This window comes from Sebastes umbrosus, chromosome 10 (assembly GCF_015220745.1).
Source record: "Sebastes umbrosus isolate fSebUmb1 chromosome 10, fSebUmb1.pri, whole genome shotgun sequence".
NCBI classification, from domain to species: Eukaryota; Metazoa; Chordata; class Actinopteri; order Perciformes; family Sebastidae; genus Sebastes; species Sebastes umbrosus.
Genome location: NC_051278.1, coordinates 18,888,107 through 18,900,816, shown reverse-complemented (window position 1 = coordinate 18,900,816; position 12,710 = coordinate 18,888,107). Strand labels below are relative to the sequence as shown.

Here is a 12,710-nt window from a genome sequence, read left to right as displayed (position 1 = left end):
TTTTGAAAATGATTCAGTCAAAACAAGGAGGGAAATAGTTGCAAACGGTAGACATTGCTTTGCTTTCAGGGTTCACAAGCCAATGAGGTTGGGAACCACTGATTTATTGTAAACAGTATGCAGCTGAGTCAAAGGGCAGATCTCCTCTATAGGAAATATGAACACTGATCCAAACTGAAATGATGCAAATATGTGTCTGTCCAGCATATTTATCAGATGTTCAGTTTCAGAAAGAGATTAGATTAATAAAGTGAACCATAGTAGATACAAACTCATCTCTGGAAGTCAGCAGTGATGATGGAAATAATGTTTTTGGCTAAATGGGGAAACAAATTGAAAAAAGATAAGCATAAGTAATTGACCACACTTTTTTTAAAAATGTTTTATTAAAATGTCTTATTGTGAAAATCCAGGACATTTTGAACAGCAGGACTATTTAGCTTGAACTGAGTCTGTGTGGCTGCTCTGGCATGTCTGCAAGTCGTCTCTGAGCACAACAACCCAATAGATGGCACTAAAACTCATCTCTGCTGAGCTGAAACAAACACTTCTGTTTGATCACATTTACTTCATTGTAGTCAATGACCTTTAGGACAGAATAACAAATCATTTCTACTTTAATAGAAACTAAATGTGTCTTCTTGTAACATCTTACACAAAAGCTGTTGTATACTATATATCTTGATCTTAATAACACACATGACCACCAGTGCTTTAGGACAGCTTTGCAAATACACTGACTCATTTCTGCTCCATCCATCTGCTTCTTTGTACCACATCGCATGTGCAGAAATGAAGGCTGCAGCACCCGTTGTCTTCAGTTTGAGGTCTCTTGGTCCTGACTGATGAAATTTTCACCTTGTAAACTAAAAAGATAAAATCTGATCCAACACCTGCCATGTACAAGACTGAGAATCTCTTCACCCTGACCTGAAATGCTACATATTTAGCAGCAGATGCTGCCTTTAAGGTCATGATAAAATGTTCAGTGTTGATGGTCATGTGGCTCCCTTGTTTAGAAAGCAGTCCTTCACCTTAATGTGATAGGCATAGAAGCTAAGCGAGTGAGGGTTAGATGTTTTCTGGGTGCAGTTGAGGTGTGAAGCCAAAGTCTGTGACCTGTAAAAGTCGGCGTTTGCGTTGGCGTGGCAGCAGCCGCAGCGTCTCAGCAGCAGGCATGCATCCTTCCTGAAAGCCCGTGTGAAGAGGGTGTACAGGAAAGGATTGCAGAGGGAGTTGATGGGATAAAAAAGGATGAGCAGGATCTTTGAGTGAGACACGGTTATGAGGGGCATACCCAGGGCCGCGGAGATGGCGAAGAAGGAGATTGGGGCCATGCACACAAAGTCTGTGAAAATGAGCACGGCCATGCGCTTGGCAATCTTGGTGTCTCCGTGGCGGGTAGAGTGCTCTGGGTTGCGAACACTCAGATATATGCATATGTAACAGTAGCAGACTACCAGGAAAGCAACAACATTGAGAATGAGCACAGCCACCAAGTAAACCTGAGAGCCCAACGTGTCGATGTCCATGGGCAGACAGATGCTCACTTTGCTGTAACTGCTGACCCCCACTAGAGGGAGCAGGCCAACCAGCAGAGAGAAGCCCCAGCCTGCCCCCATTATGGCTGCCACATGGTGCATACGCAGCCTCTTGTTCACATGCATGGCGTTGGTGATGGTGTGCCAGCGTTCAAGGCTAATCACAGTCAGCGTATACACTGACAGCTCGCTGGCAAACACTGTCAAAAACCCCGCCACGCCACATCCGGGCCCCGTCTGCCAGTCGGTGGCGTAGTTGTAGTACTCGTGACGAGAGAGGTAGTCCATGAAGGCGATGAGCATCAAGTAGAGCCCCATGCAGAGGTCAGCGAAGGCCAGGTTACACATGAGCAATTTGGAGATGGTCAGCTTGCGGTGGCTGATTAGCAGCATAGCCAGAACAGCCAGGTTACCAGTCACAGCGAACACGGTGATTATCCAGGTGAGACAGCGCAGGAAGGGAAAGCCCAGCAGGTCCTCACAGGGGTTAAACGCATCTGGCTTTGGCGTGCACTTGACGAAGGGGCTGTTAATACAATCGAATAGGAGGTCTGGATACTGAAAGTTGATGTCATCGATGAGATACATGCCATCTGCAGTGGGATCTCTGAAGAATACACAGATGATAAGATTGACGCAGGGGATTGACATTCAAAAGTGTTATTGTTAGCATTTTTATGTAGACGAATATATATTTTTTAGAAATAATACATCTACAGAGCCTTTAGAAAGGTGCCGATTAAAAGTGTGGCTTTTCCTGAAAAAAAAAAGTATTATGATTGTCAATTAATTATTTAAATATTTTTTGGCGGGTCCAAAATAAATGTTTTGTGTATCTCCGTGGAAGATATCTGACGTTTGGTTCCCACTTCTAACAAGGCTTGTGAGCCAATAGTAAAACGACGTTGGTATCTCTGGGTCGTCACTTAAATGGCTGAGATTGACGGTAAGTGCCTGGCAACGACTTGTTGTTGACTTGGCTGAATGTTATCAATGTTATCAATAGCACCTTTAACTTTTTCTTTGGATAAATCCCAGAGTTAGATTGTTTTGAAAAAGATAAAATATCAAAAACATTGCAAAAAGTTTTGTGTGCGCCACAGGTTAATATGACAGGCCTATATTAGGTGTTTACTTTTCTCATCAAAATAAAATAGAAGCTAATAGGATCAATATGTCAGTTTTAAAAAACAATAGAGGTGGATGTTTATTATTTGTGATCTATCTCCAGAGAGTTATTTTTAACTACAGTAGAAGTTAACTGTGTCAAAAAAAATATATTAAATGTGTCATATTAAGTAGCAGTGACAGCTTTTGGTTCAAAAATAAAAAAAATGTCTAGAATATTTGGTAAACAGTGTGCATCATTTTATTATTTTTTCGATAATTTATTTTTTATTTTAAAGATTATTTTTTGGGCTTTTTGCCTTTATTCAACAGACAGTGATAGTTACTGTATGAAAGGGGGAGAGAGAGGGGATGACATGCAGCATAGGGCCGCTGCCGTAAGCACATGGGGCGCCCGCTCTACCATAATTTTGCCAAGTGCAAATTCCAATCCATTGGTTTGATTTGTGTAAATTAGACAGACACATGCCAATCATTTTTGTACAGTCCCTGGTCAGTGAAGTGACTTACGTTTCAGTTTCACTGAGATCACAAAACTTTGTGAAGTTCTTTAAGGCACTTTCCCTTTAAATAAAAAAGAAGGGAAAAGGTTAGACCACAGAAAAATGTCAATAAACTCAGCTGCTAATTGCCAAACTACTCCTGATCTGTATTCACTGGGCAGAGCTTTTGTTCTTTATGCAGATGTGAACAGATTTGTAACATCTCTGGGAGCATTTGTCGGTTACCTTTGTTTCCGTCGCCATGTGTGGAAGGCGCAGCAGTGGCTGGAGTACGTGAGTTCGGCCTCCAGCAGCTCGGCCAGGCTCTCCAGCGGAGGGAGGGTCTTCAGAGCAAAGGCAGAGCTGGCTTTCAGATACCTTACCTGCCTCAATCCTTTAGGGGGGAGGGAACTCAGAGCTGTGGAGGACACATCCCTGAATCACACACAAGGAGAACATAGAACGTGAAGATTAGTGAAATATCTACCAATAAAATACAGTGTTTTCAATAAGGCATTAGACGACCACCAGCCACTAGAACAGCTTTTTCTGGGATTTCCCCATGTAATTTAAACCCTGTTGGAGGGTTACAAAGTTAGTCTTTCCCACAAGTAGAGCCATCACGTGGTGCTTTGTTGATGATGGTAAGAAATGCTGCTTCAGGCAAATCTGCTGGATTTCTCACAGGAGCTCATTGAGGTCTGCGGCAGCCAGGCGCTAATTTAAAGTTTTCATATTCATCGAGCCATCAAGGTCTTTCTACAGAGATGCTCATTCACTACAAAAATGCTTCATCACAGAATAGAGGTTCTAATTACTGACACTTACTCGGGACTGAATACATTTTATCCAAAGCAAAATAACATTCAGGATCTACTTCTATCCCTCATTGGATTGCGTTACTTGTAACCCTGGCATTCATTAAAGCTGAAAATACCCAGAAGTACGACTCTGGACACGGCACATGCAAAAGAAAGACCTTTGGCTTTTCCTGCGTGTCAGTGAATACCATACCATTACTACTGTAATTCATAAACGAGGCAAGAGGAAATTTCATATCTACAACACGGAGTTGCTTGCAATCGGAGACCTTGCGAGCTGTTGTACTATCGGTCATTTGCTCACTAATCAGTATTCAGCAGCCCTGCCTTCCTTGTTGGTTGTTTACACAGACAGGCTGTCACCGCCCTAATGTTTATACAATAAAATGATAAAACATTATTATGAATATTAATCATGCTTCACTGGCCCAGCTCAAATATGGTCGCCTTAATGCTGTTGATTTAAACAAAAAAAGATAGTGAATGTATGATTGTCCTCTCTGGTATTTAACTTTGCCACAATCATACATTTCATGCTTTTTTTTTCGACCTCTTATCTATAACATTTTAGGGACTGGGTCATTTTCAACAGTGGTGGAAAGTTTAATCAAATTTACTACACTGGAATTCTCAGGCACAAGTACTTTACATCCGACTGGATAGAGTGACTGACCGACTGGGTCGAGTATAGCGACGGACTGGGCCGAGTATAGCGCCCCACAGGGCCGAGTTTAGCGATGGACTGGGACGAGTATACCGAACCACAGGGCCGAGTATAGCGACGGACTGGGTTGAGAATAGCGACGGACTGGGTTGAGAATAGCGACGGACTGGGTTGAGAATAGCGACGGACTGGGTCGAGTATAGCGACGGACTGGGCCGAGTATAGTGATGGACTGGGTAGAGTATAGCGACCCAGAGGGGAGAGTATATTGACGGACTGGGTCGAGTATAGTGACGGACTGGGTAGAGTATAACAACCCAGAGGGAAGAGTATATTGACGGACTGGGTCGAGTATAGCGATCCACTGAGTCGAACAAGCGACCGACTGGATAGAGTGGGGGATTCAAGTCAAAAGCACCCAATTGCAGCCTATGCAGTTTTAATAGATGAAATAGAATAGATAACATGTTTTCAATCATTGTCCGTCATTCTGAAGGCGACCAACACAGATGCAGCAGACACAGACTTTCTCGTGCTTTATCTATTTTACAAAATATGCAAATTCTACAAAGTCCAAAAAAACCTTTAAAAATGTAAAAAAATACATATTCTGAAAGGGGCTATTCTGCATAATAAGTGCTATACGTTTTGATGCTTTAGGTACGTTTTAATTGTATGTATTAATTAAATCTACTCTGTTTTTACTCTCCACCAACTCTTGAGATAATATAAATGTCCCTTTAGCAGCTTAATGCTCCACTATGTTCATTAGCTAGTTGCTAAATTTGTCTGTCAGTTGTTTTTGAGAAAACAATAAAGTTGTTGGCTGTAAACTCATAACAATGAGCTGAATGATGCAGCTTTAACTCAAAGATCTTAATACTTCTTCCACCATTGACTTTTAAGCTGACTTCCAGAAAATTGACATGACATTTTCTTTTGGTTTAATTGTCACTTACAGGGAACTCGGACCTGTGGCTCCTTCAAAAGCATCTTCTTCAATGTCACTGAGATACTTGTTGTCTCTCAAAATCCTACAAAGACATAAAAAAACAAGTTTAACACAAGTGACCTCCAGTCCAAACAGTAGTTTAGCAGTTAACATGCAATATGAGAGAAAATTTAAGATGACACATTAATGGCCCCTCAAACCATTTTTCATTTACGTTTTCTCAGCGTGAAACAGAGGAAGATGAGCATTATTTTTAGAGGGCAGGGTGTCACCACATATCTCGTCCCCATCAACATTCAGCAGTACGAGGCAGAGAAGGAAAACAACGGGGCATTCAATCTTTGTTTAGTCTTACATAACGTTTGTTTACTGGTACAGTCAGTTCTTTATGATTAGAAGAAGAAAAGCATTAAACCGGAACAGCATGCTGACCATACTGTACCGGTTGTTAGTTTAGTATGAGGGAACAATCTTGATTATCAAAATGCTTACAGTGTGTTGAGCTTGATTCCATTGAATGCATGGGATTTTATTTCCTTGAAGCCGTTTCTAACCAGGTTCCTGTCAAGGACACAAGAACTGTCAGAGAACTGAACATCCAATTACACAAGTATATTGAGACACATCAAGAAACGGTGACAAATTGTTGCCCTTAGCTCCGATAATGTGCTAAAAAGCGTTTGGCTCCTGTACTCACATGTCGACATACTCCTCTGTGATGCCCTGGAACGAATTGGCAGGAATGATGTCAATCCTCATGTTGTCTGCCATTTCTCTGTACACGGAGGACATAACATTCACCCGGGTTTAATTATCAGTCAGACAAAATGATGCATATTCACACAAAAAGAGAGCCGTCAGATGAACTGTGACCCAGTCCCAGGGTCTGCGGAAGGGTTGGTGGCATCGTGACATTGATAGATAAAAGTAAAACCGCGTTAAGAATAAACAACTTGGGCTGTACTTGGAACTATAACATGAAGAACATGCAGTTTTGCAACATGCAGGGAGACACTAATCCAGTTATAAACACACTATTTTTTAAATGCAATTACTTACAGGATCATATTTGGCACCAGGGAAGAGATGGTGGTGAAGTCTGGGAAGTGTATCAGCCCTGTGTTAGAGATGCTCCTGTGAAGGACATGAGAAGATAAGAACAAATCGTCCCGCAAAATGTCACAGGGTGACATATTGACTCAGTACAGGTTAAATGTGGTCTGCTTGTGACCTTTGACATGTTTCTTCACATTTAACACGCAGCAATGAATGCTAGATATATAAAAAATGTCTCCGGATTGACAGTTTCAAAATGCTGGATCCTATGTCCTATGATGTTTGTCAATTTAAAACATAATATTGCAAGTCAAGGAAGTCAACACTGATACTTATTCTGTTTTGGCTTTTTTCCAAATCTCTTATTTGATGCTTATCTTCATACGGACAAATACATAGCATGGGCCAATGAATATCCCACTAGATGGGCCTTTATACATACAGTACCTCTAAAATAAAGTGATGTGAGTTTGAACAATGCTTGGCTGCAGAGAAGGGGATAATTAAAAAATGTAAAGCAGAATGACTCACAAATGTTCCAGCTTGGGAAGGTCAGTAAAGGCCCCTTTCTCAATGACCCTCAGACTGTTGATATTCCGCACTGAACTGCGGGAATAGAAATGAAGGAAAGGCATCAGTAATAACAATATTGCTGTCAGTGGCTGTCAACAAACAAACACAGAAAAGCCCATTTACACATCAGCCGCTCTGAATGTCGAGGATTTAAACACGCCGCTTTGTAATTGAGAGACTAATCCTGTGAAACTTTAAATGCAATGAGTTCAAATGAATAATGGGTGTCGCTGTGCAGCTTGAACTTGACGTGTGGCGGAAGGTAAAGTGTCACTTACATTTGAGCCAGGCTGTGGAGGGAGAGGAAGGCATGTCTCCGGATGCATGTGATGCAGTTGCTCTGGGAGATCTCACTGTGACACAAAGACGTCAGATTCCTAATTCCAAACTACTCCTGAAATGTCTCCGATCAAGCTAATAAACATGGAGTTTTATAGCGAAACTAACATTAGGAGCGATGGATTTCTTTCCTTGCTTACTTTGTAATGCACTTCTTGTAGAAATAGGACAGAGATGATTGATATTGGGGATTCAAGCCATGAGGGAAATATTAAAAACTTCTAGGGCACTACCAAACAGGCTTCACCTCATGTTTGGAAAAGCTCCAAACATACATCAGGGATGCATCTGGGCCAAGTGAAGATGTTTAAAAAGGAGGACTAAACAAAGACGTTTCGGAGACAAACAAAGTCAAGAAGACTTCTTGATTCGTCCTTGAACACTTTGTTTTCTGATGGAGGGCATGGCTGACTTCCCTCTCCATCTTCTTTCTGTAATCACCGTTTTCTCCCACTCTGCTGTAATCAGCCGACACTTTTCTTGTTAACGTCACTCCGCTTCCATCTCAAACAAAAAAAAAACAATTAAATGACTCCATCTGTGCTGCTTACATTTTTTTTCTTTTAAGCCCTTCCCTGATTGCATTATGTATAGTGTCATAATTACAGCTCATAAAAAGCTTTTTCACATCTGGATGAAGCTGCGCTGTGATTTCCAAACCACACAGGGCTCCTCATGTCATCCTACCTTGACACATACAGGTGTTGTTGGCTAACTGGGCTGACAAGACGTAATATATCACAGCTTTTAGGACTGTAACCTCATTTAAACCTGCATGTGTTTTTATCGCTTTAAACTGTTTTTGCAAATCAAGACAAGATATCTGAACATAATGACCAGATTATGTAAGTACTGTAAGTATCTGAGACTGATAAGACTCGTCCCTGAGGAGCAGAGCAAAGTCAAACACTCAGCACAAATGATATCACCACAGGCTAACACACACACACACACACACACGTTATCTGCTCATCAAACTGTTGGTGGTATGGTAATTAAATGGTGAAGCCCTATCAGGATAATGTGGTGGCTTTAGGACTCAGTATTTAGGAGCTGTAAACATGATAAACATGAGACCTAATCAGCAATTAAGATGAAACGAAGGCTACGTTTTCACTTGTCTGTTGGTTTTTAGTAAGTAAGATATACTCTCACCGGCCACTTTATTAGGTACAAGGTGTACCTAATAAAGTGGCAGGTGCTAGTACCGGGTGGTCTTCTGCTGCTGTAGCCCATCTGCTTCAAGGTTCCACGTGTTGTGTGTTCAGAGATGGTATTCTGCATACCTTGGTTGTAACGAGTGTTTTTTTGAGTTACAGTTGCCTTTCTACCATCTCGAACCACTCTGCCCATTCTCCTCTGACCTCTGACATCAACAAGGCATTTTCGTCCACACAACCACCGCTCACTGGATATTTTCTCTTTTTCGGACCATTCTCTGTAAACCATAGAGATGGTTGTGCGTGAAAATCCCAGTAGATCAGCAGTTTTTGAAATACTCAGACCAGCCCGTCTGGCACCAACAACCATGCCACGTTTAAAGTCACTTAAATCCCCTTTCTTCCCCATTCTGATGCTCGGTTTGAACTTCAGCAAGTCGTCTTCACCATCTCTAGATGCCTAAATGCATTGAGTTACTGCGATGTGATTGGCTGATTAGCTATTTGTGTTAACAAGCAATTGAACAGGTGTGCCTAATAAAGTGGCCGGTGTATATCATTCATCCGTGGGATACATTTTACAGCTTTCTTCTTTAAAATAGATCATTTTTAACAGAGAATAATTTCCATCTGATCCCTGGATTACGGGTCATAAAGTGTACTGCTATAAGAAAATAAATGGCATTCACACGTATAATTCTAAATAAAGTATCAAAAACATGAAGCATGTGGGTAAAGCTTTTACATAAAAACGTTCACACGTGATCACAGCGGAACTCCAGAGTAAGACATCAAGGTGAGACGGAGTTATGTTGGAAAATAATGAATAGTCATAAACAAATGTTCACCTCTCCCTCTGTTGCTATCGCTGCACAAGCATCTGGTAAATATCTGATGTGATAGTTGAGTTTTTATTAGTCACAGTTCATTGAGTCATAACAGAATTTTTTTTTTTTTTCAAAATTGTGTTTCAAATATCAAAATTACATACAATTGTACATATGTAATTTTATATTTCCAAGCCGGATTTCTGAAGATTTTGTAGTTTTCATTATCAAAGCTATGTCTAACTCAAAGATCTGAGTCGTTTTCAAGGACATCAAATTACATAACTGTTTCAAAACACTCTTCCTACTACAGGGACTTTGAAGGACACTCTGTAATAGTACAGTATACATACATACATCATACTGTATACTAACTCAGTGTTTTCTTTAATACTTTAAAATATAACATTGTACCCATTTCCCACTGTACCCATTTCTTCTGTTGTGAAGTGTTAAAGCAGGCGGATGTGTGTAGAAATAGTCCTTCTCTATTTCTGACTGGTGCAACAATATGCCGAGACATATTTGGATAATAACTCTGATTCAACACTTAACACTTTGTCTTGTTTTCTAAAATGAACATACTGTGAGTGCACACACAGACCAAGAGGCGGCGCTATACAGGGAAAGTACATATTTTAACTTTATTTGCCAAGGACTCATAGAGGCCTATAGAGAATTTTTTTTCTTCTTTTGTCCAGTACATTACATTTCCTTACAGTGGAAAAAACACATGATACATTACTAATAATATTACTGTAAATGTTTATTCAGGGTCAGTCAAATGTATTTCAGGTTGAATTTTATGTCCAAAGTCTGTCAAACTTCAAGAATGTCATCATTAACTGTGTTAACTGGGTAAAAAATATAATTTATCTGATAATTTAAGTTTGAATAGTCAGCAGCATTCTCCTTTACTTGTATGTTTCATCAACTGAAGTGTCTATCAGCAGTATCTCCTTTTCTGATTTAAACCCAGCTATAGCCTACATTTCTTCACCCAACAAATACATAAAAGAAAAAAAACTTACATGACCGTAATGTTGATCAGCTCCCTGAAGGCATGCGTGGGGACTTCTTTCAAGGTCAGATGATTGAGCCTCCTGTAAGATTCATAAGTAGACTTGTTATAACTCTACAATTAAACAGGAAAATACAAAAAAAATATTTTCAGGTTATCCTTAAAATTTAATTTATGATAAATTCTATAATAAGTTAAACCAAAAGTCATTATAGGGAATATTACAGAGACATAAGGGAAATAAAGATGTCTAAAAGTTAGTGAGACACAATAAGTCCTAAAAGAAAGAAAAAACGTCCATAAAGTAGCACAAAGGGTACACTGTAAACAATTAGTACAGTACAGTATTAACCTGTTATTGCTAAAAACAGTGCTTTACTGTTAATACAAAAGAAAACCTGTTAAATTACGCTCATAGGCTGTTTTTTAACTAATGCATTCTTAACAAACAGCACTTTACTGCTGATCAACTGTCTAAAGTATCATCAGTAACAGTTTCATGCAGTATTTTTTTAATTCTGGGACCTGATCTGCACATGTGAGGCTTGTACATTGTACATGATTGTAAAATCAGTGAATTAGCTCTGTTCTTCACTCATATGTTGTTCTGGTTTGCATTCTGTGCTTGTAGCCAGCTATAGACAGACATTTTGGGAAAATTGTCAACAAGTCTATTATAGCCTTTTTCCTAACAAGTGCCTTTAATTGTATTTAGTGTGACTATTCCTATGTCTGTAACCTGCTAAGTCTATTCATCTAGGCAAAAAATACTGTTTATTAAAATGTATGTAAAAAATACAACCTAAATAGTGCATTAAAACAAATCAGTAAGATAATGTAAAATAAAGGTGAAAAACAGCTATATAATGTATCTTTAAACAGTAAATTAACAGTAAAATACTATGAAATTAATAAAAGTTCAAACAGTATTTTTCATTAACAGTACAAAGCTGTAAATTTCAGGGACAATATAATAATGTTAATTTTACAGTAACATAAAGGCAACCCTGCTGACAGCTCTTTACTGTTATTTTACTGGGAAATTCTTAACAGTGTAGACTTATAACTCCACAATTAAACAGGACAATACAAAAAATGTCTTTTCAGGTTATCCTTAAAATGTAATTTATGATAAATTCTATAATAAGTTAAACCAAAAGTCATTAAAGGAATATTACAGAGACATAAGGCAAGTTTATTTATATAGCACATTTCATACACAAAGTGTATTACATATATAAGGGGAATAAAAATGTCTAAAAGTTAGAGAGAACCAGACACAATAAGTCCTAAAAGAAAAGAAAAACATCCATAAAGTAGCACAAGGTTCAGTGATGGGCTCACAGACCTTCGTGATATCAGATGTTTGTAGAAGCTGGAGTAACTTACAGTCGACTCACAGATGTTGCTGCTCGAGAGGCCAGCTGAGTGTCTCTGCTGCACCGCAGAGTGTCCTCGCTGCAGCTGCAGATGGTCGGACAGGTAAAAGACCAGCAGGAGCCAGTCAGGACACCGGACAGCAAGAACAGGAGCCAGACCACCTGGACAGCCATGTGTCACACTATACCGGATTAAACAAGAATAAAATAAAGAAAAATGCAAAAAAAAAAAAAAACAACTCTGCTGAACCTTCCTCAAAGTTGAAGAAAAAAATCAACTAACCAGGAAAATCTAACATGCCAGACCAAAAGGCAACTCTTTTTTCCCACATGCACTCTGAGAAGGACCTACTGCTGCCTTCAGGTGCTGTCGTAATTACGCATTTGATGGCCGTCTGGAAGATTCAACAAAGGCAGAATTTTTTTTTTTGACAGCTCTCTGAGAGCTGCAGCAGAGATGTGTGACGTGTAGTTTAGTGGGTGGAGACCTGAACATCTCTGTCAAACACACTGGTGGTAAAAAGTGGTGAAGTCATGCTGTCCCTCAGTTTGTTTTTTAAAATGTTAAAATCAATTTGTTTTGAGGGTGAAATACTGAATTTCTTATTCCTACAAGTGTGTCTAACAGCTTCCTTTGCATATTATTATTATTATTATTATTATTATTATTATTATGAATATTACTACTAATACTATTATTGACATTATTATTATTATTATTGTTATTATTATTTTTAATATTACTACTACTATTATAACTATTATTA

The 12,710-nt window shown here is 39.3% G+C and overlaps 1 protein-coding gene across 3 annotated transcripts; it reads right to left on the bottom strand.

Moving 5' to 3' along the window:
• Window positions 1-354: 354 nt before the first annotated feature.
• On the bottom strand, window positions 355-12,354 carry LOC119495491 (lutropin-choriogonadotropic hormone receptor-like). 3 transcript variants are annotated; one of them, XM_037781998.1, is made up of 12 exons: window positions 12,227-12,354; window positions 11,954-12,125; window positions 10,575-10,646; window positions 7,496-7,570; window positions 7,176-7,250; window positions 6,648-6,722; window positions 6,286-6,363; window positions 6,081-6,149; window positions 5,596-5,670; window positions 3,398-3,586; window positions 3,180-3,233; window positions 355-2,148 (listed from the first exon to the last, which is right to left on the bottom strand). In XM_037781998.1, the coding sequence occupies exons 2-12, from the start codon at window positions 12,115-12,117 to the stop codon at window positions 999-1,001; spliced, it is 2,076 nt and encodes a 691-aa protein (XP_037637926.1). In that variant the 5' UTR covers window positions 12,118-12,125; window positions 12,227-12,354; the 3' UTR covers window positions 355-998. The 3 variants fall into 3 exon arrangements, with proteins under 3 accessions (XP_037637926.1, XP_037637925.1, XP_037637927.1); XM_037781997.1 differs by having other exon boundaries at window positions 11,954-12,353; XM_037781999.1 differs by lacking the exons at window positions 10,575-10,646; window positions 11,954-12,125; window positions 12,227-12,354 and having other exon boundaries at window positions 6,648-7,021; window positions 7,496-8,487.
• Window positions 12,355-12,710: the final 356 nt, after the last annotated feature.